The sequence below is a fragment of the Cyclospora cayetanensis genome, unplaced genomic scaffold (genome assembly GCF_002999335.1).
Source record: "Cyclospora cayetanensis isolate NF1_C8 unplaced genomic scaffold, CcayRef3 CcayRef3_contig_278, whole genome shotgun sequence".
Taxonomy (NCBI): Eukaryota; Apicomplexa; class Conoidasida; order Eucoccidiorida; family Eimeriidae; genus Cyclospora; species Cyclospora cayetanensis.
The window spans coordinates 7,620-35,046 of NW_020312234.1; the positions used below are offsets into that span (position 1 = coordinate 7,620).

Here is a 27,427-nt window from a genome sequence, read left to right on the forward strand (position 1 = left end):
GACACTCGGAGACATCAAAGTATTATGAGGGAAAAGGAACTCTGAGATGTAGTAGGGTGTAAAAAAAGGCTACAATTATACGGGCCTCATTCTATCGCACAAACGAATGGTTATTTAAAAAGACACTCGGAGACCTGAAAGTACTTCGGTTAGCCTAGAATGGTTGGCTGGCTTGAGCTCGTCTTGCTATGCGACTTCACAGTGTGGAGCATACAAAGGTCATGGCTAACGTGGTCGCTGACGCGCTCAGGCGATCCCCGTTAGCAAGTCACCTTTCTGCAGTGCAATAACTCTTCCCTGTGGTGATTCACGACTTAACTTGCATCTGCTAATCTTGCCAAATCCAGAAGAGCAAATGGTGAAGCACCATCATGCTGAAAATGACTTGCTGTCGTCCAAATTCGAAACAATCCGTCGCTTGTGCACTGTGACTCTGCCCTGCAGTGTTGATTTGTGCATAGGACATACCCATGTTCTTTTGGGCAATGATGGGATTAAGACTACACCGGCATAGCTCTCATGATCGCTTTGATGGCCTGGGATGCGTCCAGCGGTAGAGGAGTATGCACTAGTATGCGCAGGTTTTCAGCGGCTGCAGTCAAGGAATTATCTTAGACCCGGCATTTCAAAGCCTTATAGTTCTTGAAAAGCTTTGGAATGATCTTCTCATTGGCTTTAGTTGGGCTGCACGAAGGCGGGGTCATGATAGCATCTCTATCGCTTTGTCGACACACTACGCAGATATCCCATCCTACTCTTCCATTCGGAGTAGGTTTTACACATTGGGCAACCTGTGTGGAATTGAAGGATTTACCTGAAGCCATGTAGTTGCTGGATTCTAGGACACCTGAGCACCGAGAACACAGTAGATGGAAGTTTCTAATGAACTAGGCTGGGAAATTTCAAACTCACTGGTTGATAGACGAACGATTAGAGGCTCCATTCTACGCGGGAAAATTTGTGGCGTTTCCTGATTCACAACGCTAGTCGCAATTGATGCTCTTCCTCTCGTCCCTTGGAAAGTCCATTCCTAACAGCATGTTCTCGCGCCGAAAGATTTGCCTTCATCCTAGGATGTTGCTTGCAAAAAAATTGCTGGGTATTACAAAGGCATTCGCTTTGTTCAGATTTATATACAGACACCCTCAGGTTTCCTGTGCTTACATTCTCTCTTACGCCGTTTTTCGGCTTGCAAATTGAGTATGTTGCATACCGCGGCCGCACTGGGATACAGAATTTGACTTGACGCGTAAAGGCGCTGCTAAACTAGCTTGTATCGTGATATCATTGATACTTTACACCTGCTTTCTTTTTTCTATAGCAGGAGGTTCACACAGTTCAATCTCCAAGAAAAGCGAGCCATCTCACCTCCCCAGTCGTTTCGGTTTGTTTCCTCATTGACCAGAGTGCTTTCTTCCCTATTTCGTTTTGCGGGCTGATCTTCACGCTGTTCTGCTCATTCGCACTGTTTTCGCATTTCCTCCCGCCTAGGGAAGGGCGCTTGAGTGACAACACTGTCGCTGCCCCTTGCATAGCTTCTCTCGACCGACAGATGTTATTTGCTCGGGCGCATATTTGGGATGGAAGGACGGAGACGATGTAGCTGGTTACACTATAACCAAACTCTTTCTACTACAATGGATACGTCTAATTGAGAACTAGTGTACAAATGGCTATTTGGTTTGGCTACCAGCACATCTGATCTACTGCAGAGTAATCAGCTCAACGCAGAATGAATCAATGTGTGCGAGTGTGCAGAACCCTGTGTACAACAAAATGTGCATGGTAGGAGTGATCCAAAGATGCAGGAACGCCCACATTGTTTGCCATTGCCTTGATGTCAGAGCTCTGAGGGGCAAGGGGAGCAAAAGAGCAAAATAATTTTCAGGGAAACACTCAATATCCTAAACTATGAAGCGTGAAGTGAGTCAACAGGTAAGTGCCTCTTGTCGGAGCCGTTAGATGTAGCGTAACAGAGGGCGCTCATATGTACTTACAGGATTTGTGCAAATAATCCTATTCGCTGTGGGAACGTTTGAAGGATAAGTACGATTCACAGCTTACCATTGGCGGAGAATTGGAACCCGACCTCAGCATCATCAGACAATTCGCCTCAGGCTGAGCAGATGCCACCATGCCTTAAGCTGCAGATTACTATGCGTATTTGGACACCTCACCTGTAGCGAAATGTCCTCATAGTTAAGAAAAACTGATAAAGCAATTCACACTCCCTATTCGAATAGGATAACTAGCCTCGAAATTTCGCAACACAGGGTCACTCCCCAACACTTTTCTTTACCTCTGGATTCGATTTTAAGAGTATTCCAGGCCTGTCCAAGCCAGAAGACTTGTCAGGTTGGCTGTACAGAGCTCTTCATAAGAGAGATCATTGGTGAGTATGGATACATCTGGTTATATTTGCATGCTTTTTAAAATTTATCCGAACTCTGCATGCATGTATGTAGCTATAAGTAACTGGCCCTATTCAGGGGTCACTGAAACACTACGTTCCTTTTGAGCAATATGTAATTTTCCTTGCTATGCGATTCCTCTCGAAACTTATGTTTACGAAAAAAGGCCTGACTCAGCGGGAAGGTATTTCGTCAGCAGCTGATGGCAGGAAAAAAAATGAAGGAGAATGGCGGCAATAAAAAGCAGGGCCTTATGACACTAAGCCGATTGATGCACGAACTAACTGCGAAAAAGGTGGAACGACGTTAATGCCCTTAAGCTGCTTCGCTTCGTCCTTTGCACCAGATGCCGATGCCTACCAAAACAGCTACAGGACTAATGAAGAGGTGATGAGCCAAAATGCACTGGTTTTCTGCGTCTACAAAAAAAGGTGATTTCACCTAGCCAAACAATGCAAACATACGCTCGCGCTAAATTACAACAATATCCGAGGCTGGTAATTCTTCTCTTCGTCAAGCAGCTAGCAAGTCTTCCTAGAGCCATTTGGATCAAGTTTCTTCGTCTTGAACGCTCTCTGAGGATGAAAGACACTGTTGGAGAATAAGCCGGAGGGGGCGTATCGCGAAGCCCTCGCCTTTAAATGTGCGATGTACATGGAGGCAATATTTAAGCTCCTGGTTCAAAATAGAATTGATAGTGTGGTTGTCGTGGAGACGGATGTTCACTGCTTGCTTTGGTCCTATTGCCTGCGGCGAAAGCAGAAATAGCAACAGCCAGGGCACCTTTCAATCTCAGCATTCCTCAGTCTAATCTGTGTTAAGCTATGTGTAGGCACTTGAAAGGAATACAGGCGTGTTTTTTGTTCTACCATCATAATGGCATAAGGGATGCGCGATTCAGGCAGCAGAGCGTGCCGTGAGACGTCCATGAAGCGAGAACGAATATCCCTCCAGGCGAGCAAGACCCGCTGAGTTCCCATCGCAAGCGCACAAAGATTATAAAGGAGGATCTATCCTGTAGAGGTGAAGTGTGCACAGTCACAATTCGGCAGTCATCAACGCAGTCCCACGCTTGTAGATCAGGGAGCAAACTGAGAGCCTCAGAAGCCAAAGGAACCTTTGTTGTGTGTCTGAGTGAGCATCGTGCGTTTTGCAACTGAGGCAAGATGACAGAAAAGTGCCTGACAAATAAAAGCAAACCTGAATATTCCGCTCTATTGTAAGCCTAGATCGACATACTTTTAGATACAGACACGTTCGATGCACAGAATACATGTATGAGCACTGAGCCATAACTACTGGGAAGCTTACGAGGAGCTCAATGCCGGGTCCCCGACAGGCAGGCGGGAACTGTCTGACAATAACCTGTGCGTGTTTTTCGAGACTGTAGGAAGGTACGTTGTACTGCTGCAGAAAAATTCTTCGCGTGGCTTGAATGTACTCATCTGTGGCACTACCCCCCGCCTGAAACCAGAGATACCAGGGCGAAAAACGGGCATATACGGATTTGAGCCATCAACGCCACAGTGATGAGACAAAGGAACTGAGTAAGGAGCATTTAAAGAATTTGGTGGGGGAACTGAAGCAAACAGAATGTGTGCAAGTGTGGAAGCAGCGTGGAGAGCAGCATGAACGTACCGATGTCATCGAGTGCCTGTGCGTCCAGGTGAACAAAAGGACAGTCGATAACGAAAAGCATGCCAAGTAATTAAATACAGCAAGCACGCTTTTAACGTGCATGCGGATGCACAACTAGTGGCTTCATCCTCATGCTAGAGAACCTGGGCAAGTGTCTATCATTTTAGGGCGTATTCAGCAACGTTAATAGCCTTTCTTCCTGTTTGCGTGCGAGTATATATACGTGTGTACCCTAATATGAGACGCTAGCTGCTTTTCTGGAGACCGACAGGTCCATAGCAACAACTAGGCAAATGGATTACTGTTGTTTACGCTGAAGAACACCAGCCCTTCCAAAAGTTTCTCACCTTTTAAGCTGCTGGCCAAAATAATGGTAAAGACGGAGTAAATACCTGACATCGGTAACTGCATAGTGCAACATCTCATCTGTTAGAGGCCTGAATGAAAAACCGCATTATCAATAGCTGGAGACACGCTTATGTGCCCCCATAAATATTGTGTCTGGAGCTGCATCATCTCAATGACACTAGTGCTGCACAGAGCCAACAGTGAGAGGAGGGTATCACTGATGTTTGGTCAATGCTTCCGAATAAAAAGACAGGCTGTTACACGAAGCTGAGCGTGAGGCCGAGAGGTGGAAGGGGCAGGCAGATAAGAGGGCTAGAGGAAACAAGGAGGGAACCTGTGCCTGTGCATAAAGCTAATAGCAGCATACCGTTTACTCCAGTCAGTGGAGCTTAATTCAACATTTTTGGAAACCCCGTAAATTTTGTGTAGAACATTTCTCAGGGAGTGGCCTCCAGGAAGTCTCAAAGCCTTTGCAGCTTTGCCAGTGTCAAATGCATTCACAATATGCACTCCAAAGTCCCTCTGCACGGCAGAGTACACACACAAGCTTTTAAGGTGTCACGAGGGGGAGAACCATTTAAATTCCAGTAAGCAAAGGAAACCACGCGGAGAAGGAGAACGGAGAAGGAGAACGGAGAAAGAATTAGATGAAAGAATGCAAGAATGTATCATTTTGAATCTCGTGTGCAAACGAAGTGGCGGCAATATTGTGGTGCTCAAGTCTAAACACTGGAGAACAATGCGTTCTTGCCAAGAACTCGGGTGTTACACCCCACAGCAGCCATAAATGCGTTTACTGCAGGAATGGAAGAAAAAGTGATTGCTGCGTTTTCCTTGTGCTGCCAGTTAAATATGGACACCACTAGCAGAAGCTTGCTAGTGTTGAGCACAGGCAACTAGACGGTTTGGTAGAAATGCTGCATTTATCACCTGGAGCCAGATGACGTCCATTTCCGCGTTGTGAATGACCTTGATGATGTTAGCATTTACAGTGATTCGATTTAGAATGTGCATTTGTGAAAACATATTTAGGGGGTCTATGACGTAATTGTGGCAAGGAGTGCTGAGCTGAACAAGGCACGTGAAACCCCTGAAAGAGTAAACGTTGTGGTGCTCCACATCCATCGCCACCGCGGAGTATTGACCTAACAACAAACCGAATGCATCATCTGAAATTGATTGAGCCTTCAAACGCGTTTTTGAAGAGGCTGCCTACAGGAAAGAAACGCGGCTGCACAGGGCAGCATAAAGCTTATACAGCTGCGGGAGCCCGAGGTTAGGGTGTACGGCACTGGCTGTAAGCATTGTAAGGGATCCATCTTTCGGTCGAATGCGAGCAGAAGCTTATTGAGAAGCGGAACTTGAGGAGAAGATAGAGGGCCATACATACTGTCTATTACTTCCTGTACCATAGCAGAAAGCTTGGGGAAAGTGTCCACGAGCGCATAGCCTTCCACATCCGGGTACGAGTTCGGGTGTCCAGGGCCTGATAAGTGAGACCAGATGACACCTTGAAATAAACCCGCAAATGTGTGCTTGACAAAGGCTCATGCGATGCCGCACAAGCTCGTATTGAAGAAGGTACTGTTCAGAGCCCACGAACATGGGGGCTGGCAATCTTGCAGGAGGAACTAAGGGCTATATTGACTCCTCTAAGTCAATGGATCACCAGGGAGAAGCAGAGGAGTCTTTAGAATTTCCTTTCTGTAGGGGTTCTGAAGAAGTTTTCTTCCTTCTAACTGCAAGAACGCTTCATAGGAAATGTGCTTGACTAAGTGCCTTGTCTGCGCGTCAACCGGGTGAAAGCAGAGGCCTCCCCTTTTCTCCGGAGGACAAAAGTTGAGGGAAAAATTTAGTATGAAGGCTCTTTCTTTGCCATTCAAAACTGAATAGTCCCTGTCAAACGCGTGGTCTACCACTGCAGCCCAAAGGCTCTCAAGCAAGGCGCGAGAGCCCTCCATTGCGACATCAGAATAAGCGAAATGAAAAATCTATTAAAAAACAAAGATGAAAATTAGCTACTATTTTAATGGACTTTAGGTTTGGATTCCCGAACTTTTCCCGCCTGAGGGGGCCAACGGACAGACCGCTGGCCTGCCAGGGTTATCATACCGCAACAGAGAGGGTCACCACCTACCCGCTCCGCAGATTGACTTTTAACCGCTCTCAAGGAACCTTGAAGCCAAATTCTACGATAATAGTCGGCTTATCTTACTTTATGATCCTCTAGTTAGCCCTTCGTAGTCTCAAGAAAGAAGTGGAGGGGGGAGCAGTTTCAGGGCAACAGCAGGTCACTGCGTAACTGCGAGCCAGACCATTAAAAGGGGCAACAACTGTCTGCAGTAACCGCTCAAAACCAAATCACAATACGTTTCTGACAATAGTTGTTTCCTTACACAAGCACCTGTCAGAGGCACTACCAGTACCTGGTGTCCCTCTCGTCCCTTTTGTAGTATATTGGAATGAAGTCAAGCATTCCCCCTCACTTGTTGCCCTGCAAACCCAAGTGTTCTTGATGACGTAGTATAACGCCTCGCGCACTCTCTCAAGGACCAGCTGGCGCATATGATAGCTCTCTCCCTCAAGTCATTCAGCCCAACGGTGCGGCTACCCACGACAGCACGACAGCCACAGTCAAAGGAAGGACTGAGGGAAGTTTCCAGGCCAGTCCAGTACCACTAAATGTGCCCTCTGTTGCACTAGTATTTTGTGCAGCCTTATACAAATGTCGCTCCCGCATTAAATAAGACCGCTTTTACAAGCGTCACCCGGGCGCATTCCATTTTGACGCTCCTCGGCATTAAAACTATAAGTATCCGAAAACAATCGGACTATACAATGAACGTTGCCAACATATCTACTGCAGGAGAGGTAGTGAATTACAGCAAGCCGGGAAAATATTGAAGCAGACCCGGAGCCTGAGTCTCGCAACTGCCGAAGGGGTTCGGTGCTAAGCCGGTTGGCTTGACCACGTGCTGGGAAGCCGCCTTTGATACTAAAAGGGCATGAAGGCTATGTGACAGAAACCAGTGGATCGGATGTTATTGGCTTCTAGAAGCTGAAGAGATTGGAGCATTTCATGAAAGCCACATAGGAGCCCTCCCCATAACCTCTCCTACTTAATTTTCCCGTTACTCTCTTCTCTATTTGACTGACTGGTGGTAGACCCTTTGTTTTAGGTGTGAAAATAGGTGAAGATAATATCATGGGGAACCTGTTGGCGGATTTTCTCCAAATGGCCCTGTCCATACAGTTGTACATTTGTAGGAGCCCCAACAAAAAGCTTATCGCTCGCAATTTCCCTTCATCAACTGGCGAAGCGCAGATGCGGCCTTCCAACGAAAGCAGCGAAAATAAGGAACCCCGATTCTGACGTTCGTGCTGTGGGCCTAAATGTGTTTCATTAAGCACTTTTCTTATTTGTATTGGGGCTGGTTTACTGCTTTTCGAGTACCCAACCGAACAACTCCGCTTGGCAGTGCACTGTAGCGAAGGCCTTCTCCCTACGCTCCTCATCAAAATACATGCATGACAACAGTGCGAGAAAGTGATGCTTTTTGTGCAGTACAAATGTGAAGACCCGTAGGTTGCGCCATACATATAATTATACCTGAAAATATCGCGTCGACACAGGAGTTTCCCTAGAGCACTGAAGATGATCTGCTTTGCTGTACGGTACAGCCGTCCAATAGCATGCTTCATGCACGTCGAATAAGGGTACTATCCCTGACTCTATTCAAATATGTACCCCCCTGTGAAAACCTCCGGAAAAAGATCCTATATCCCCAAAACCCTAACCAACGTATTTTGGACGCTAGCATCGATCCCCTTTAAAGAAGCTGCTCCCTCTTTTGTCCCTTTGCTCCCAAAATCTTAATTGCTTTTTCCTAAAAACCAAGTTAAGGGTTTTCGCTACAGGATCATCCACAGGATCATCCTCTTTTTTCCCAACCCACGTGGTCCTGGCATCAGGGTAAAGGACAACTAGCGTGCGCTTTGCCGCACCCGCCGAACACGCCGAGCTCCCGTCATGGTTAACCAAACTACACTTAGGTGCACTTCGCTACCATAGTTATTTTTAGTTAAGACATAAAAACAATTTGACTTTCTGGCTAGGACGTTCGCATACAATATTCGTTGCGGAGTAGAATTGACCCAACGCAAAAGAGATCAGCGTTATGCGCTTTAGGTCGCTATGTTTAACTGAGAATGAATGCAAAGGAGTGCTCAGAGGGCCCGCATTGCTGCACCCTACCTCTCCTTCATTGTGAAAACCCTAAGAGGCGAGGGTGGGGAGAGTTGGGAGCTTATTTGAGGGAATATCTAGTAACTGTGCTTTAATATTTATGCTGGATGTTGGACTAATTGTCTCCCTGTGTGTGCCACTGCATTTAGTTGCTATGCGTGGCCACATGCGAGCGTAGCACTTCGTAGAGGCTTTCCAGCGTTCATCTTGATGGTTCGGGCAGCCCATACTCTGCAGCAACTCTCATATTCGAACAACACATCAACTAGGCTAATTCTTTCAAACGTACCCCATGTAATTTGGTAGACTACGGCTTTTAGTTTCAAAGAGGGCTTCTGAAGAAAAGATTTTGTATGGCCTGAAGTTAGCCCTGACCTTGCCTTGTGAGGCCTTCAGTTTTTGCTTCCATCATTCGCTGCACTAGGAAGAGAAAATAGCAATGCAGCATCCAGCAACCTGCTGAAAGCACTTCCTATTCACGCGTCTGTCCTACTTTAGCCATACGTCGAACCAAGCTGAGCACTCTAAGGTTACCGAGATTCATGAAAAGGTGAATCGCATCGATTCCTGGCCTGTTGCACACTTGTTCTGCAAGTTCAATCTGGTGAAACGCGTCGCCGGTCATCTGTTGCATCCACTGCTTCCAAATATGCTCGCTTGAATAGTGGATTCAAACGAGCTCATCTTTACATGCGGAAGTGATTCGGGTGATTTTAGAGACAAAAAGTGGGACAAAGCCATTCCTGCTCTGGGTATTGTTTGCCCGTTGACTTCCTCCCCCTGTGATGCTGCTCTCTGTCGCCCTTTTGCAGTAATGGCTTTGTATCATTCAGATAATGAGCCAAATCTGCTGAGAGCCAGTGGTGTCACTGCAGCTGTTGAGCAGAAGTCAGATATGGAGTTATACACACCACATAAGCAGAAAGCCCGATTAACCTTTTCACAATTTCCCAATGTTACAAAGGAAGATGCATTATTAATCGTCAAATGGAGCAGAAATTCAAAGGTAAGATATCATGAATTGCGAATACAAGTTAGAAGGTGGAAGCTTGCTCGCAGTTGCGATACAGCAATCCTGGCTGCATGCAGTCGACAGAGGACTCAATCTCCGCATAGATCTATTTCTGTCCTTTTAATCTCATGATTCTTTTTACTCATGCTTCAAGTGTACAAGCTCTCAATACGACTGTGTGTGCTGTGCTTGCCTCTCTTTGTTCCGGGCCAGTGGTCGACCCCAGTCGTGCATGCCTCCGGCCTCACCTGTCCTCTTCAACCCCTGTAGCATCGCCGCATGCGCATCCAGGCTTCCAAAGCTGCATGACCGTCCGGAAATGGTGGTCTAGACAACAGCCTGTGGTGTTCGCAGCGTCAGCAAAGCCACCAGACAGAGTATCAATAACAGCTTAGCAAGCAGCAGCAAGAACAAGGAACTTGCAAAGCCGTCTTTGTCAGTAGCAGCAATGACACCGGGTGCATCAGGGACGATTCCTTGCCACTGGTTGCAGAGGGCCTCCCTTGAGCCGCAGGCCGTCTCCCTCACTGGGAAGGAGGGGCAGTACGTCTTGAGAAGGATGACTGCAGCAGACTATCCCGCAGTTCGTATGTTGTTGCCTCTGGTAAGTCGTTGCCAGCTGGAGCTGGGAGAGGAAGACTTGGAGCAGCTGCTGAAGCAGCCGACCTACATCCCCTTTTGCTGCTACACAGTTGCCGCACCTACGGCTGCATGCGAAGGACAGGGAAAAGAAGGGGAGCTCTGCGGATTTTGCGAGCTGTACATACTTCCGCATTTAGGGCGTGCGGCAGACGGGCGTCTGGAGCGTGTGGTGGTGTCGCCAGAGTTCAGGGGAAAGGGCATAGCCACTGCCATGTGCCAGGCCGTCCTGCGTCTAGCTAAGGAACAGCTGCAATTAGGCAGAGTAGATCTCACTGTGGAGAAGGCAGATGCCAAACATATTTACACTAAACTTGGATTCGAGCCTGTCAGCACCGAAACCCTTCGTTTACAGCACAAACAAGAAGGGGTACTGCACTAAGGGCCCTATCAAGGCAGCCTCGAAGAGCCTCTGGTGGAGCTGTGGCACGCAGGCCTTGTGCAGTCGCCCCTGGCGCTGTACACTGAAACCTTTGTCTGCAAGACTGGGTTCCATCATTATACAGCAGACTTCGGTCTCGATGAGCGAATTGATCACTATTGCTACCTCGGCTGAGTAACCAGTTGGCTCCAGCGCTAGGAAAAAAGGCAGGCACGAAATCACCCACATTGCGAGAACTAGATCGTAGATATCATGGCCTAGCAGTTCACCACCGGTACAACCTGATCTCTTGCTTGAAGACTACTCCCTAATCAGAGAGCCATCGCTGACGCCGGAGCCTCGCTGGTGCGAGCTGATTGCAGGGGGTGGGTGCTGCAGCCCCTTACTTTCGATCGCAACGGCACCCCATGATACGGAAGTCAACGCTCGAAAAGGGTCCAAGGTGATCAAACTAGTGTTATCGAAAAGTGGTCGCTAGTTTTTGCAGCTAGTTTATCGCGGCGCACAACTAGCTGTCCGGGCGCGATATATGGCACACTCCAAGTAGCCGCTTGCGCGCGAGTGGAAATGAGTCCATAAAACAGAGTGTTTGCAACGTCGCATATGTCAGGGGAGAGGGATAGGCAGCGCGCAGTGGTAGCAGAAGACAGGGGCGGTTTTTTTCCTACGGGGCCGCCTAGAAGATGCGCCTCCAGTGTCTCTTCTTTGCGTGGTAATTTCCCCATTCTCTCCCGGTTATGGGGACCTTGTGTACGTACCCCTCGATAAGGCGCTCCATTCGAGGAAGACCCCACTGCCACTGCTGCAGCCGTTGTTGCAGCGGCCGCTGCACATGCGGCTCTGCGCTGAATGCGCTCCCCTGAACTCGGATCTCCCCCGAGGGGCCTACTTCGCCCAAAATGGCAGAGCGGAAAAACGAATTAAATTGGCCTTTCGGAGATCCGAAAGCCTCGGCTGTAGCCACACGGCGTCCAAAGTAGCCGCTGCTGCTGCAATTGCTGCTGAACAGCAGCACGCCGCCGTCGCCCACCTCCGCCTTTGTCCCCGGCATCTGGTGCCCTACAAACACCCCCTCTTCCGCCTCTGCTGCTGCAGCTGCCTCTTTCGCGAGGTAGGAGGCTTGCTCGGCTGCCTCTGTAGCGAGACCCTTCTCCTTCTGGAAGGCTACGACGCCCACTTCGGCGACAGAAAACGCGTGCTGCACCTCCGCAGTAGCTGGCAGCAACCGCTGCAACCTGCAGCAGCAAACAGACACAAGGCAACAAGGTTTCGCTGCTGGGTGCCACTGGTGCAGCGCGCGTGTTCTCGCCGTCTTCCCCTCGTCTTTCTACTCTCGCCGTCTTCCCCTCTTCTTTCTACTCTCGCCGTCTTCCCCTCGTCTTTCTACTCTCGCCGTCTTCCCCTCTTCTTTCTACTCTCGCCGTCTTCCCCTCTTCTTTCTACTCTCGCCGTCTTCCCCTCTTCTTTCCGCCCAACGCACCACTTCACAACTGCGGCAATACGCGCTGCTGGTCTGGCCTGTGACGTGAAGGGGCCCTCACTGACAGAGCCGCTTTCGCCGCTACCGCGGAGCTCAACGGGCACCTGTTCAATCCGCGAGATAAGGTCACTTTCGTCCGTGCAGACGCAACAGCAACGGATAATCCGGTGTGCTGCAGCAGCTAGTTCTGCAGCAGGAGAAGGGGCCTCAAACGTTGCCTCCTCTGCTGCGCCAGCTGTCGCTGCAGCAGCTGCACGCTCATACAGGGCCTGCATCGCCTCGGCAGTTTCAAGGTCCATCACAAGTGTAGTAGGGATTTGCTGTTGCTGCTCCTGCTTGTACTGCTGCAGCAGCAGCTTCCACACTGCACCAGCCCGCGCTTCTGGTAACTCAGCAGCAAGGGCCTTAGCCGCTGCGTCAGCCGGCTGCTGCTGCAGCGCAACTCGCAGCGGCAGCGGCATCGCCTCTCGCTGCTGCCTGGTGAGCAGGAGCACACTGGCTCGCCGCCGCAACAGCGGCAACACCACTGCTAACAGCAGCTTCGACTTTACAACGGCTTCCGGAGCAGCGGCTACAACAGCAGCATCTCCCGGCCGTAATTTTGAGAAGAGCTGCTCCGCATTGCGCTGGAGCTGCTGCCGCAATGCTGATGCAGACAAAATCACAGTCCGTGGCATGCCCCAGCAGCGGCTCGCATCTAGCAACAAGGCGTAGGAGTTTTCGCTAACCCTGCCGCTCGCGCTGCTGCTCACACTGCTGCTAACACTGCTGCTCTCGCTGTTGCCAACGCCTCCAGCAGCAAGCGCCTCTCTCAGCTCTCGCAGATTTTCCGTCGATTCTCCCCTGAGGCTGCGAATGGGCAGCCATTTGGTGCGAACCGCGAGACTTCGCGTATAAAGGGGCCCTCGCATCACGAACAGCCGAGCTGGTGCTGATGCTGCCCGCTGCTGCTGCGAGAAACACGCATCCGTTGCGGTGAGAGCTTTCGCGCTGCAGATGCATGCATGCATGCCTAACTGGTGACACAAATACTGCGCAGCTGCAGCGAGAGCAGGGTGCACGAGCAGCAACTGCACCCTTGTCTCGGCTAGCTGCTGCTGCAGCAGCCGCAAGGACTTGCTGGTGGCAAGAAGACTGCTGTTGAAAGCGTTGGCTCTGGTGATGAAGACCTCTCCCCCTGCTTCTTCTCGAGCTGCGGCAAGGGGCCTTGCGACTGCTCCCCCCGCTGCCGCCACTCCACCTGCAGCAGCAGCCGCTGCTGCTGCCGTCTCTGCAGCAACAGCTGCATCCGGGAAGGGCAGAGGCACGGCGACGCCCCCAATCGCAGCAACAGCAGCAAGCGCGGCAATGGAAATCGGGGAAACAGGCAGCAGCAAACCAATACGCGGCTCCTCGCTGAGGAGCTCCTGCTCCTGCTGTCGCCTTGGGGAGATTCCATAGTACTCTAAGGCCTCTAAAATTTGACCAGCGAGGAGCCTGCAGCAGCGGCATGCGCCAACGCACGAGGCGGTGTGTGGTTCGCATTGCACTCCTCACGAGAGCAGACAGCGAAGGAAGTGGGAAGACCGTTAAAAGCAGCGCGCGATAGAGAGAGAGAGAGAGACTAAAAAGCCTCACGACGGTCTGTAGGCCTCTGGCTTACTGCTGCATGTCTTGGAGAGAGATCGCGTCGGCTGTTACGCCGTTGGCACTTACAGCCAGGGAGCTCTGCAGCACCAGCAGCAGCACCAGCACTCAAAGCAGGGGCTTGCGAGCAGCAGCCAGCAAGACAAGACAGCATGCGGCAGCAAAGCAGGGAGAGGGGGAACAGAGGTCACCTCACACCTGGCTGAAGAGAGTGCTGATTGTTCGTCGAGCCGCTCGTAGAGGAGCCTCTCTGCGGCTACAGCCGCAGCCACCGCAGCAGCGGATGCAGTGCACATGCCCCCGATCGAGATTTTCTCCACATTGGACCTTGAGAGGGCGGCTGAAGGCAAGTGCTTCGTAAGCCATGCGAGGCTCACGGAGCACAGCCGCCGTTGCAGCAGGTGAGGTCGCAGGGGTCGCCTCCACACGGGCTTGTCGCGTTCTCTCCAGGATGCGCGCGCTTGCTGCTTGCTGGTGCGGCTGGCAAAGGCGGCACTGCTGAGCAGAGCCTGACCCCCAGGCTGCAGCAGCCGCAGCAAGGCTGCGCAGCATCAAGCCGAATCTCTCCCGTTGCTGCCGGTATTACCCGCGCGTTCCTGCTGTGTGTCTTCGGCTCATGAGACGCGCAGCAGGAGCTCCCAAAAGCCCCTAGCAGCGCTCGCCTCGAGCCGCAGGCAACGCCGCCACGCACGGGAATCGGCCTGCTCCGTGAAACAGACACTGCAGGGGATGCTGCGGCAGGGGGCCAGAAACGGGGGGAAATTGCGCCTAAAGAAATCCGGGATTGTGGAAAGACGGACCTTCCGTGCAACAATTCGCATTTTTCCCGCTTTGGGTGCGGCAGGGTCTTCCGGCGCGTGCATGCAACAAGCAGCAACTGCTGCTGCTGCTGCTGATGCAGACGCTTTCTCGTGCTGCCTCCCAGCAAGACAGCGAGGCAGCCACGGCGGCAACACACCGCCAAAGACGCCTTATTATCCCTTTCTGATTTTTGCCATTTGTCAGAGGCTCCTCTGGCGCAGCAATAACGGTCGCCGCGGCTTTTGCCGGAAGCAAGCCGCAGTTCCGCCGCTGCCGACGCGACAAGCTCCTCCTCCTTGGAAATCGCGGAACGAACCTGCTCTACAGCATGTGTGCGGCAGCCTAAGACTCCAAGATTAGAAAAGACAAGGTCAGTAATACCGGAACCCCTGCGACCTCTGCAGACGCAGGGGACCCACACAGAGCGCTGCCTCGGGCGCATCACCAGCAGCCGTTTCCACCGGCCTGCTCTGTACGCTAGAAATCCAATAGGCGGGAGACGCAGCAGTTTTCGCAAGGCAGCAACTGCAACGTTGCACCGGCTATCACCTCGGGAGCACGGGAAGAAACAAAGCAGCGGAGGGAAGGCAGAGGATGCACCCCTTGCAGTTGAGAGTCAAAACTCACGCCGTGGCAGCGTTCGCTGCACATAAAGGAGCACGCAACGCGTGGTCTTAGTAGTCCACATTGGCAAGCATCAGCTGCTACAACGGAACAACCAGCAGCAAGAGCACACTTGAGTGTGCAGAAGCAAGACACTGCTCAGTCCATAGCACTCGGGAAAAAGGATGAACGAGTCGAACTCACCCTGCCCCCTCAGGCCGCATGAGGTCCACGGTGCAGAGCGAGGAGGCGCGGGTGTATCGGAAACGGCAGCCCTTCTTGCTGCTCATAGCAGCACGACGGTTGAAGCAGCATCGCTGAGACGCATTGGCGACTTTCTGCGTCTCGTCGAGCACCTGCAGCAGCAGCAACAACAGCATCGGCATGAGCGCTCGGGAACGGTTGTTCTTTCGGTCGGGGGGGCCGTTGATGATGCTTCTGGTCAGGGAAGCAGCAACGCACTTCGTCAGCAGGCACACCAGCAGCAGCAACTTCTTCCTGCGCTGCGTGCGCTGCTGTGTGACTTGAAGGGCATATGCGACTCAGCCCAGGCTCCCAGCAGCACTGCGAGCAGCAGTCTCACCATCAGCGGCGCGAAAAGCAGCAGCTCCAGCACTGGTAACAGCAGCAGCAGCAGCAGCAGCAGTAAGTGCAAGAGCGACGATGACGCAGCAGTAGCTGCTGGAGCTGCTCTGCGTCCGGCTGTACGCTCAGTAGTTGAGGGGATGCTGGGAGCCACGGAACCAATGGGGTTTCCGGATCATAAAAGTCTTTTAAGGTCTCTGCTTGCTATAGAGGGAGTGTCTTCGGAGACGGAGAGGCTCAGAGAGACTCTGTCTGCTGCTAGAAGTAGGAGGACCTACGTGGAGACGTGCATCAGTCCGCTGCCTCCTTCCTTGTCTCCCGAAGGCGTGAGTTCGCCGATCTACCCTGCAGAGGGCGGCGCTGCTGCTGAGGCTGCCAGTGAAGGCGCCCCCTCGACGCTGCGGCTGTTGCGGCAGGAGGCAGAAGCAGCAGTGCAAGAAGCCTTGGCAACTCCCCGGCTGCTCTCCATGGAGGGAGGCACTCTGAGAGCAGCGCAAGCCGTGAGGCTTTGCGGGCAGGGTACAGCTGCCTGCTCCCCCCGCTTCATCCCCAAGTACAGAGGCGACATCCGCTGCCGCACGCCTTTCGGCGCAGCAGCGGCGGCAGCAGCAACAACTGCAGCAGCGGCAGCAGCAGCAGCAACTGCTGCAGGAGCAACAGTCCCAAGCAGCCCCCAATACCAAGCCTGGCTAGAAGGAGCTTACATTCCAGAATTCGACGAAACGGATGAATACACGGAAGATACCGATGTTGGCTACACGGCGTTGGAGCTCACTCAAAATGAATTCCTGGTAGCCTTCTGCGGTTCGTTGATGGAGGAGGCAACGGGAGGCCCCTCTGGCATGCATCCCCTTGTCACGATGGGGGTTGAGCCTGCTGTTGACGTGAGAGCTGCCAGACTCGAGATGGCTGCTGCTGCGGCTGCTGCTGAGCGGCGGCAGCAGCAAGAGCAGGCTTTGCCGACGGCAGCGGCTGTGCAGACTTCCGGGAGTCACCCTTCCCGCGGCTCCGCTGCTGCTGCTGCAGAGAGCAGCCAGGATATCTTTGGCGTGCGCGAAGAAAGGAGCTCCAGCAGCAGGAGCAGAGGCAGCGGAAGCACGACGAGCAAGGGGAACAGCCGCCCCTCGTCGCCGGCGTTTGGCGGCGGTGTCACCGAAAGAGCGCCGCCATCGTTTGGAGGAGTTGGGGCGTTTGAAGGCTTCTCCGCGGAGTCTCCAGCAGCGAAACAGCAGGAGCACAGAGAAGGCCGGCGGGAGGAGGAGGTGCTGCTGCTACAGCAAAGGCGGCAAGAACAGCTGCAGCAGCAGCAGCAGCAGGAGCACCAACCGCTGCAAAAGCGCGTGTTCAGTGGCGCCCCGGGTGTCTCTACACGTGAACTGAGCAGCGCTTGCCTCGGAAACGGCAGACAGCCCTCAGCAGTACCTGCAGCAGCACGGCATAGTCGCGTCGTGTCATCCGAGGACGAATTGGCTGACTGCGGAATGCAGGAGCAAGTGGTGTCTGCCTCCGATGCCGCAAACCTGCTGGAGCAGCAGCAGCGACAACAGCAACAGCTGCAGCTGCAGCAGCAGCTGGCCTACATAGCAGCGAGAACGTGGGAAGAGGCGTACTGCGAAGGCGACAGACGGCGCTTCAGGAGGCTTCAACAAGCTCGTGCTGCGGCGGCTTTGTCTCTAGCTGCATACCCCCCCTCTCCAGATCCAGACTACCCAAGGCGGTGTCGGTTCCATGGACGCTCCCAGGAGAGTGGGGCCTCCCCTGCCGACTTGACGACCCCGCTCGACGATTCCGCAGTGTATGACTGCTTCAATCTGAAAGTCGTCTTTAAAAGAAACACGACTGGATGCGACGCCCACAGAGAGCTCGTGCTGCCATCAGGAGCCCTCCTTGGAGGCCGATACAGGATTCAACATGAGGTGTTTTCGCGTGCCGCTGCTGCCGCCTCTGCTGCTCGGACTGGTGTTGCTCTTGTGACGGGAGGATGCCGTGCATCTGGTCATATCGTGGTGTTTTAGTTCGGATTGCGTGCGCTTCTTTGTAGGTGGGGGCTGCAGCGTTTTCCCGCTGTCTGCAAGGCATCGATGTATGCACGGGGGAGCGCGTCTGTCTCAAGGTCAGCTGCTGTAGTTGGGTTAGGGGGTCGAGTTATGTAGGTGCTTATGGAGCAGATCCGTTCCTCCCTCTTCCTGCCTCTGCCGCGTTGCTGCTGAATCAGCCGCAGGCGCCACATGTGGTGTGCTGCCCAAAGCATCAGCAGCATGCGCTACTTGTGGTGTGCTGCCCAAAGCACCAGCATGCTCTGCTCTTGCGACGAAAATGCAGGTGATGAAGAACGAGAAGGAGTACTTGGATCAGTCTCTAGATGAGGTTGCAGTGCTGCGTTTGTTGCGAGAGAACGGCGATCCAGATGCCTTCCGCTTTTTGCGTCTGCTCGACTGTCTGTACTTCCGCGGCCATGTGGTGTTGGTAACCGAGCTCCTAGACGAGGACCTATACACATTCTCCACAGCCCTAAAGAGGCATAGGGAGCCTTCCTTTTGGACTCTTGGACGCATCCAAGTGGCTATCAGGGATGTGCTCCTCGCCCTAAAGTTCATCCACGCACTTCAGATCATTCATGGAGACCTCAAGCCGGAGAACATCCTCGCGTGTTTCACCAAGCCTCTCGCCGAGTTTCAGAGACACAGACAGGAACAAGACAGACTCGCGCTCAGACAGCAAGCAGAGCAGTGCTCGAGCAGCCATCGCGTCAGCGACAACGGGGATGCAAGTAAAAAGCTGGATGGATCCGCGGTGGGGCCGGCCGCAGGGTTTGATCCACAGGCTCTGGACTTATTCAGAGTGAAGGTCATAGACTTTGGAAATTGTTGCTTCACCAGTGACGAGCTGGTGGTGTATACGCAATCGCGTTGCTACAGGGCACCGGAGGTGCTGCTGGAGCTGCCGTATTGTCAGAAGATTGATATCTGGAGTTTGGGCTGCATCGTTTACGAACTGTGGACGGGTGATATGTTGCTGGGTTGCCACTCTGTGCCCTCTCTTTTAGCGAAGATGGTGGGAATTGTAGGGCCTATTCCGAACTACATGGCAAGGAACAGCCCTCTCAAGCATCAGCTGATTGACGTCGAGGGGTACTTGTACCAGTTTAGGGATAGCATTGCAGAAACCCAAGAGCAACAGCAGCACCAGCACGCGATTGGATTCCATGAACCCTCCGTCAACATGGCCCTGCGATCCTCAGAAGACACTCTTTTCAACGTTCTCCAGGACTATATGAAGCAGCGACAACGACCCGCAAAACTCCCCGACAGCAGAGGCAGAAGCACGAGCAGCAGCGCTTCAGCCAGCGCCAACCGCATAATCCGTTTCTTCATCCCTAAGCGCACAAACCTCCGGCAACGCCTCCGCTGCAACGACTCAGTCTTCGTTGACTTCATTGCTAAAATGCTCCAAATAGACCCTTGTCAGAGGTGGAGCGCTGAACAGCTCCTCGCACACCCCTTCCTACAACCAGGGAGATACATAGATGGAATCAAGGGTCCCTCAGACACCAGATGAACCCCTGAAAGGCGGTGCATTTGGATTTTCTGAGGGGATACGTAGGTCTTAGGAGGTGCTGGAACTAGGCCGTGCCCTTCTCACGAGCGCTTCCTAGTTCAAATTGCAAACAGGGAGCTCCTACTGGACCGCTACCATCAAATTTCAACAGAGCCTCTCTCAAGCAACCGGCCCCCGAGGTCTTCTGGGGTCCTGCCTTAGGTAGCCCTGATGCGTTTGTTGCAGTGGGGATCTTTCGTGTTGCTTTGCTTCTTCTATGCTCCCAGTAGCTTGGAAGCTTTTCTTGTTGGTGGGAACTTGCTGCTGCTTCACTGTTTTCCTGGTGCGGAAGACCTGTTGCCTCAGTCATCTGCTGGTACGGAAGAGAGAGATGATCAGGACATATGTCCCCTATCTGAATAAGTCTAAATAGGCCCTACAATCGTTTGCCTGCTGGTGCTGCATAGGAACAGTACAGTCGGGTGCTCTAACATGCAACTGTGATAGTTAAAACAGCAGCAACGGTAGTCCGGGGTGGTCGCCGCTGTTCCTCCGCCTGAAGGTGGGGATCCTCTACCCTGCTGATTCTCGCTGGGTAGCACGAGACGAACTCTTCGCGGTAGCGATACCAACTGGTACCTGCAGGGTTGCCTCTTCCATGGTGTAAACAACACAAGACCAGCTTTCGCATTCCCCTGTGCGGCACCGAAGTATTCCCCCCTGGCTGCCTGCTTCGAAGCATTACGTGCCAAACGCTGCATCGCAGCCTCGAGCGGCTCAACAGCAGTCAGCAACCCGCAAGCGCGGCAGCAACTGTGGCAGTGCCTAACCCGTGCATTCCCTGTTGCGATGGGTCGCTAGTACCATCTGAGGCAGCAGCAACTGCAGCGAAATAGCTGAGGTTGCTGCCAACCTACTACAAAGCAGGGATTCCCACAGCCCATGAGCGGCCCACGGTTGCGAAGGATCCCTGCGGATTCGCCACCGCAAACAGGCAGTTTACAGGTAGAACTAACTCTGGCAATAACGCTTTCTGAAGAAGTGGTCCAGCTCATGGACTGCATCTTTGAAACGCCTACGCCTCAACTTCACTACGTAGATACAGAAGCATTTCACCATGGGTGGAGACGAAGGAAAAAGTACTCTGTTGCAAATCCCTCTTCCTAAGGATCCCCCTGCTGCACGCCGAGACGACTCTTATTACTTTTCTTTTTGGCAGGGCATTCAAACATGAGCTGGCCATGCCGCGTTCAAACTGTCACCGGCAGTGCTCTTTTGGCACTTGCGGAGCCACGATGAAGAGGGAAAACGCAAAAGGCCTTCCCTAATCATCCCCCGACCCCTCCCCCCGGCCTAAAAAGCAGCCTTTATGGGCCCAGCGGCCGTAAATAGCAAGGGTTGTGAGGGAGCTACGACAGCTATTGGCGCTTCGGCTGCTGTGGTGTCGCAATGTAGACCAATGAATGGACAAGAAATGGAGCAAAAGACACACATGCGCTGTGCCACCTTAGCACCTTTGTGCCCCCCTCCCCCCCAGATATCGCTCTTAAGGCCCTCTTCACGCCGTGCATCCCCGAGGTCCTCTGAATACGACCCCCGGGTTCCTCCTTTGGCTCCTCAAGGCGTACTGCTGAAACGGCTTGACTGGCTCCCACTGGGAGACTCATTTAAGCGTTTTGCCCACTCTTCAGTTCCCAGATTAGAACATGACTGTGAAAAACATTGTGAGGAAAGTGTAGCTGATGTAGCACTGCAGGAAGAAGTACAGGACCTCAAAGGCAAGGACAAACGAGAAGAGGAAGGAGAACAGTCCAGAGCTCATGGTCGCCAGTACCATCTTCATCACTTCTCCAAAGACGCTGAAGGCCAATAGGGGACGCACACCCTCGAGACAAACACTCGCACACACAGAAACGAACCGTACACTGGACAGTGCAGACCGCCCCGTGTCTGCCTAAGAAAGTAGCTCAGCGAAGCACGGTGTGCGTTGAAAGCTGCTAGCTGTCGGAGTGTGCTAATCCATCTGCGATGTATTAACACCTGGAAAGTAGTACGGGCCATGAACATGAAGTAAAACCGAAAGGAGAGGAGGTATTGAACTGCAAAACTGAGCATCTTCTGGGGTGCAAGGAACTCCACAGCCATTGGCGAGGGTAACGGTCCCGGTGTTGTGCGCTTCACGGGGGAAGCTAATGTTGTAACTGGGGGTTGAGAGACATTGGAGGTTCCGCGATGGCTCCTAGCGACGCTGCTGAAAGCAGCACCAGCCACAGCGCGAGGGGGAAGGAAGGAAAACGACGAGGCCTACGTATGGCGCAAGAAAAGGCGCATGAATTAGAGACAAAGAAACCTAGACCGGTGCAGCGGAAGATAAAACAGTATTCCGGTCTGATCCGGGAGCCGAAAGGGACGCTGTGTTTGGGAACAGCACCAGAGTTGAGACTACATAAGTGGAGGCCTAAGTGAGGACAGAGTGCTGAGCAGGCCCGAATGACGAAGAATACGAAGGAGATGCGCAGACAAGTAGGAAGAAACACCAGTTGAGGTTGAGCAGCAGCTGGAAAATTTTCAGAGATAAACAGCAGCAGTCAGTGGAAATCTGAAAGCACCTGGAGGCCGAAGCGCAAGCCAGCGACTCTAAGGTCCACCAACGGCCTGCGGTTGAGTAAAACGCATATCTGGGGCAGTGGCACTTTGAACATGTTCGAAGTGTGGTACACCCTGCATGTCACTTCAGGGCCTCCAACCCAATCACCTACAGTACCAAGCTTTACAAACTGCTGTATTGCGGCCATGTAAGTACTTTTAACCCAACAAGGCGACCAGGGAAAACGAATGGAAACAATAGCGACAGGGATAGAACTTACTTGAAGATACTCCCACCACAGGTACCGTAGAAGGCCCGTGAAGCAGCAGCAAGCGCCATCTTCTGTACTCCTGTTCTTAAAAACAGGATAGTGCACCCGCTTACACCACCAGCTGCTCCAATACGCAGCAGGAACAGTAACCCCAAAGAGTGACGGCGACTCCGAAGAGAAGAATGGTGGTCGAGTAGCGAGGAGTTACACTCTAAAATGAAGGGCTCCTAGGTGCCGAATAATAAGATCTTTCCTGGATCGGTGGGGTTTTGTTGTGCACATGCATGGGATGAACGCTTACAGCCCCAAGGGTGTCGGCCTTGTTGGTTTTTGTGTGCATGCATTTTTTGTGTCTATCCGTTCCTGTGTCTGTGCAGCTCAAGAGCTTGCGTGAAGGTAATTTCTTGAGTGTTATGCGACGCAAAACATAGATACCAAAACTTTGTAGCCTCGTGCACGCTTCAAAACACCGCGGTACCTATGGACGACGAGGGTATCGATCCCTCTACCTCTCGCATGCTAAGCGAGCGCTCTACCATTTGAGCTAGACGCCCCTGACCCAACCGCCCGAGCCGCATTTCAGCTAATCGGCCGTAGGTCAGTTTATTGAAAGGCGCCGGACGCATTTTGCTGTGACCATTACTAAGAACGCAGAAGGCGTATCCAGCTACAGTGCATTCATGCATATGTATCAAGGAGTCGTGTGCATGTGAAGCTGTGACATACATTTTGACGTTTGATGGCTGCTGGTCTCTTGATGGAGGCCCCAAACGAAACTTTACATTATGCTTTCAGAGATATAGGCTGCACTTAAGCACTCCCTACACTGCAAGCAATGTGGCATATCCGCTGCATCCTTAGTGCAATCAGCAGTGACTGCTCCGAAAACTTCGAGAATTCAGCACCGCGCACCCTAGCTGTCCCTCCTCCCTGATGTGGGAACTCTAGCGGGCGCAGAGCTACCCTAAAACACTCCCTATCAGACTGATTCTATGCAACTGAGAATCACCAAAAACCCGACTAACTGGCTTACCTGTAACTAATTCATTGCAAAGTACTGAAAGATCGATACGAAATGGCACAACGTTGTGTATTCGGGCAGTAGGTGTTGTATGTAAATAGCCATGAATGCTCTGAGTGCATATGTGGTACAGCTACTTCACCTAGCGGCTTTTCTCTCCACGTGTAGAACTCTGAGGGACGGGCGCAAGGGTGGCAGGAAGCCCCGTTAAAATAGACTCAGTACTTTATTAGAAAGCCTGCATTTCGTTGAGCGTAAAATATCTCCCTACGGGTACCTCAGAGGGAGCGTTACAGGGTGCAGCGGAGGTGCATCAATGCAAGCCTCTCCTGACCTTCAAGCAGATCCACTATCTAAGCTACAGTAACGTAATTAATTGAAGACTTAACCCATCATATTAGAAACCGGGAAAGCAATTGTAGACCTGTTGGATGGCCACATTCTTTGCGGGCCTATTGATGAGCAGCTCAGTCAGCCATACTGCGAACAAGACCCCTCAGGAGTGCCGGCGTTCACACTGCGTAGAACGGACCAGATCTCATCTAAATTCTGAAGTTAGGCGGTGCACGGCCCAGTTAGTACTGAGGTATGGGCCTGCGCAGAGGCCCCCTTGAGTGAGAACGACCTTTTTGCTTATATTTTAAGAAGTGCAAACCGAACGTCAAAGAGCGTTTGGGAGACAGCTGCAATCATGACTCCCACCACTGGCTGCTCCAACCAAATTGAAAGGAGTCAAGTGGCATTTGGCTGGCAATTAGTCTCGCTTTTGCATCACAAAGAATACGTGCTGGTGGAGATTACGCAACACAAGAACAGGAACTAAGATATTTTCGCTAGCCTTTGTGTGCATTTTGAGGATCTGATGAGATTTAAGCACCAACAAGAATTTAGGGAGCACTTATGAGGCCACTTAAAGTGAAGACAGAAGCAAAAAAGTGCGGTAACGAGAATAGCTTAGCCCGGTATGAACATCGCCAAATCGCGAATGCATCTCAGTGCAAGCCTCCTCCCGAATGCACTGCTCTTTCCTGAACAGCAGCTACCTCTACGGGCTAACATAAAGTTTTCCACTTCAGCATGGCAAGCCATACGCAGCAGAATCGAACAACTTGAAGCGCCTCAGATCAACCCGACACTCGCGTTAATCGCAAGTTCGCTTCATCAGTAGCACACTACGGAAAAAATTCCATGTGAGGACTATAGTTCTAACGGCTTGACGCAGACTGTAACTTTCCATCCAAGGACCTGGTGGGGAGACACAGAACAATTTGCTCAATACAAGTTTAATAAAGCCGTACAGTTTACAAAAAAATAGCTCCCTCCTTCCCCTTGCCGCGCCCCGCGGCGTGCCGATCAAAGGAAAACGAGACAACTAGCGTGCGTGTAGCTGCACTCTCACTGCAACCCGAGCATTCACAGCAAGATGCACATGATATCAAGCGCACACGCACACTGCATTGCGTCCTGATGTGTCCGAACTAGCGCTACTTTTTAACAAATGAGATATATGAACACACTCACTCAGATTTGGTAAAGAACTGACCAATTAGATATATATATTGAAATACGAAGTGCGTAAGTGTAGCTTAGCCCATCACATCAAATTAATGCAGATCAACATGCATACAAAGGACAACAGTACATATGCGCAGAAAATACAAGGTAAATCCTCCACATTAGACCATGAAAGTTCCTACATATATTTAAAATATCTTTGGTACTACCTGCTATTTAAAACGATGCCTAAATACTGATTAATCATTATCATGGAGGCAACTGTATTTTTTGCAGGTTTTGCTGACTGACCATTTCACTAAACGTGTTGGTTACACGATGTGCTGATTAGAAGGGCTGAAGAAGCTCATGACGGGGCAACATGTAATTTCTGCAGACACACACTGCGCGGGTGGCTGTCCTTACCGCCTTGCTGCATTCTTGAAGACAGGTCCAATTACTCTTCTCGTTTGTTTACTCGTTTCTTATTTCGAGTACAATGGGAATGCCGTTGTCTTCACGAGGACCTTTCTGCTGCAGTCACTAGTGTAACGCAAAAAGACCCAAAAGGTGGACTTCTAGGAGTGCACAATCCATAGTACCAATACTGTCTTATTCAGACGCTTTTTCCAAAAATGGAGCACCGCTCCCAAAAAGGATGAAAGCATAGATTTCACAAAACCTTTTGAATACTGCTTCTGCTTTCGCTGTAATGCTACGCGCTATGAGCTTTTCTTCCGTTCTACTCGGGCTAACGTTAAGAGAAAAAGTACCGTTGCATTCTGATCATTTACTGCATGTACCACGGTGTGACAAAGTGAACAGCATCGGCCGCGACACCGGGACTGCGCACGTCCTGAAATATAGGGTGCGTGAAGAATATTGTGCTTGGTCGATAGCCTTCCATGTGAGGTTGTTGGCAATCAGGGTAACGCTAGCCTCAATTGATACTAGTTCTTGCGATTCCATCCATCGACGACGTTCAAGAAAAGAGAAGCATTTTTGTATGAACTGCAAAGCATATTACTACATTGCAAAGTAGCCTATGTGCCAGATTAGCACCAAACACCATTTTTGTAGTGCAAATTCTTCTTTAGAGAATGGGCGTGGCATGCAGACCCGTCGTGCAGCCTTGTGGCGCGTTGACAAGAGCCATCGCGTCCTCATGTTGCCAGGTGGGCAATTACTGGCACGTGGCGGTGTAGCGGTGCAGCGCATAGACAGCAACTGGCGAAGCACATGCAGCTTTTTGTGGCATGGCTGATGATTCGTATCCTAGTTGATGACAGCTTCGAAGTGTCTATAGGTGATGAGAGCCATTTTTTATCATCATGGAAACCACACACGCAGCTGGTACACTGAGGGGATTTGCCTCCCTGCAAACCAAAACACCAGGATACATGGCCTCGTTTAAGTCAAGACACAGCTGCTGTAGGTCCATATTGCGTCTAATGCACCGGTAGATGGCCCTTGACAACAGGAAAATTTTAATGGAGTCTTCCAGCCGCAATATTAACCAGGCCCTACACCTCTGAACTTCGGAGTTCAGATGTGACCAAAAGATCCGGGAGGTGCTCACAAAAACACAAACGACCCTCTTAGGTGGCATTAGCACTTCTACTAGCCAAATAGAAGTGACCCACTCAAACATGTATGAACTGTTCTGTTCAGGTGAAACACTTTGTTGTCTACCCTACTGGCGGCTGTAGCTCTTGTGATGCGAGCACGTGAACAAAGAAAAGCAAATATGCCCTCTAAGGAATTCTGAAGGCTCAGGCTAGTAGTCAGATTCAACGGATCATGGTGGTGGATCTGCCAGGTCTCAAATTTATTCCAGGAAAAGGTGTTGTGCTGCAGCGTTGACCCTAGATGGCCCTCGTTACGAGTGTCAGCGGCCAGTCAGCCAGTCGTCCTCGATGCTTAGTGGTGAGGCCTGCCTCGCCTTACGTCAAAGTGACAAACAGCAGCCTCTACCATTCTCACTTGGGGCCTTTCACGTCATTGAATATATTGGTGGTGTTGGTATTGAGGTAATGGCTGGGGCCTGCCGTGCAACGCTCCCTACACCTGTCTGCCATTTATACACCCCACAGTAATTTGAAGTGGCGGATTTCAGTAGATGGTTTTGCAGGACAACTAAACTAAAAAAATAAGCTATTCTGGACAATCTGTGGACGTTAGGATGCAGAGCAGCAGTCTGCGGAGGGTACGTGTTTGCAGTATTTGGGCCACATCAAAGGGCGGCGCCCATGCAGTTACATGTAAAGCATAAGGATTAATAATAGGCAGAATCTTGGACCAAACTTGGAGGTGGATCCATTTAGCCCCTACGGGCCTCCCTGGTGGCGATCCCCGAGTGTGAGACTGGAAGGAACCGGACTATCCTGCGGAACTACACTTTGCTAAAGCACCATTTGCAAACAAACTATCCATAGGAGCTTATAGAACATAACGAACGGGGATTTGCTGGTCTGACTATAGGATCCAACAAAGGATGTGCCGACGGCTCCAGCCCCAGGCCCCTTGGTAGCTGGAGATGTTGCAGTCACAGCGTGCAAGAAGAGCCCACAGTGTAGGCAGAGGTAATGTGGAAAAACATGAAGGAAGAGCATTAATTTTAAAACCCCATCTGCCCCCGAATTGCTTTCGCGTGCTAGTTCAGGACCACCAGCGCCAAGCCTCATCATCACAGTCTAGGGAAATAGCATATGAGTTGAAAGGCTAATTGCGGTTTCCGGGCGTTAAA

The 27,427-nt window shown here is 51.6% G+C and overlaps 5 protein-coding genes and 1 non-coding gene across 6 annotated transcripts; 2 read left to right on the forward strand and 4 right to left on the reverse strand.

The window, feature by feature from the left end:
- Positions 1–4,478: 4,478 nt before the first annotated feature.
- Positions 4,479–6,358, reverse strand: LOC34619738 (exosome complex exonuclease RRP6). Its single transcript, XM_026338562.1, has 5 exons — positions 6,067–6,358; positions 5,798–5,883; positions 5,328–5,609; positions 4,765–4,919; positions 4,479–4,581 (listed from the first exon to the last, which is right to left on the reverse strand). Exons 1-5 carry the CDS (start codon positions 6,356–6,358, stop codon positions 4,479–4,481), a joined length of 918 nt encoding a protein of 305 aa, XP_026194347.1.
- Positions 6,359–10,103: 3,745 nt separating this feature from the next.
- On the forward strand, positions 10,104–10,676 carry LOC34619737 (diamine acetyltransferase). The gene has a single exon (XM_022733015.1). The coding sequence runs from the start codon at positions 10,104–10,106 to the stop codon at positions 10,674–10,676; it is 573 nt and encodes a 190-aa protein (XP_022588482.1).
- A 676-nt stretch (positions 10,677–11,352) lies between these two features.
- Positions 11,353–14,078, reverse strand: LOC34619736. The gene is made up of 3 exons (XM_026338564.1): positions 13,979–14,078; positions 12,157–13,684; positions 11,353–11,911 (listed from the first exon to the last, which is right to left on the reverse strand). Exons 1-3 carry the CDS (start codon positions 14,076–14,078, stop codon positions 11,353–11,355), a joined length of 2,187 nt encoding a protein of 728 aa, XP_026194349.1.
- Positions 14,079–15,371: 1,293 nt separating this feature from the next.
- LOC34619735 lies at positions 15,372–19,329 on the forward strand. The gene is made up of 5 exons (XM_026338565.1): positions 15,372–16,697; positions 16,798–16,931; positions 17,156–17,687; positions 17,813–17,884; positions 18,094–19,329. Exons 1-5 carry the CDS (start codon positions 15,372–15,374, stop codon positions 19,327–19,329), a joined length of 3,300 nt encoding a protein of 1,099 aa, XP_026194350.1.
- Positions 19,330–21,007: 1,678 nt separating this feature from the next.
- Positions 21,008–22,035, reverse strand: LOC113147575. The gene is made up of 3 exons (XM_026338566.1): positions 21,961–22,035; positions 21,349–21,612; positions 21,008–21,193 (listed from the first exon to the last, which is right to left on the reverse strand). Exons 1-3 carry the CDS (start codon positions 22,033–22,035, stop codon positions 21,008–21,010), a joined length of 525 nt encoding a protein of 174 aa, XP_026194351.1.
- A 612-nt stretch (positions 22,036–22,647) lies between these two features.
- Positions 22,648–22,720, reverse strand: Trnaa-agc. Its single transcript has one exon. It is a non-coding gene; the product is annotated as a tRNA-Ala (tRNA).
- Between the last annotated feature and the right edge of the window lie 4,707 nt (positions 22,721–27,427).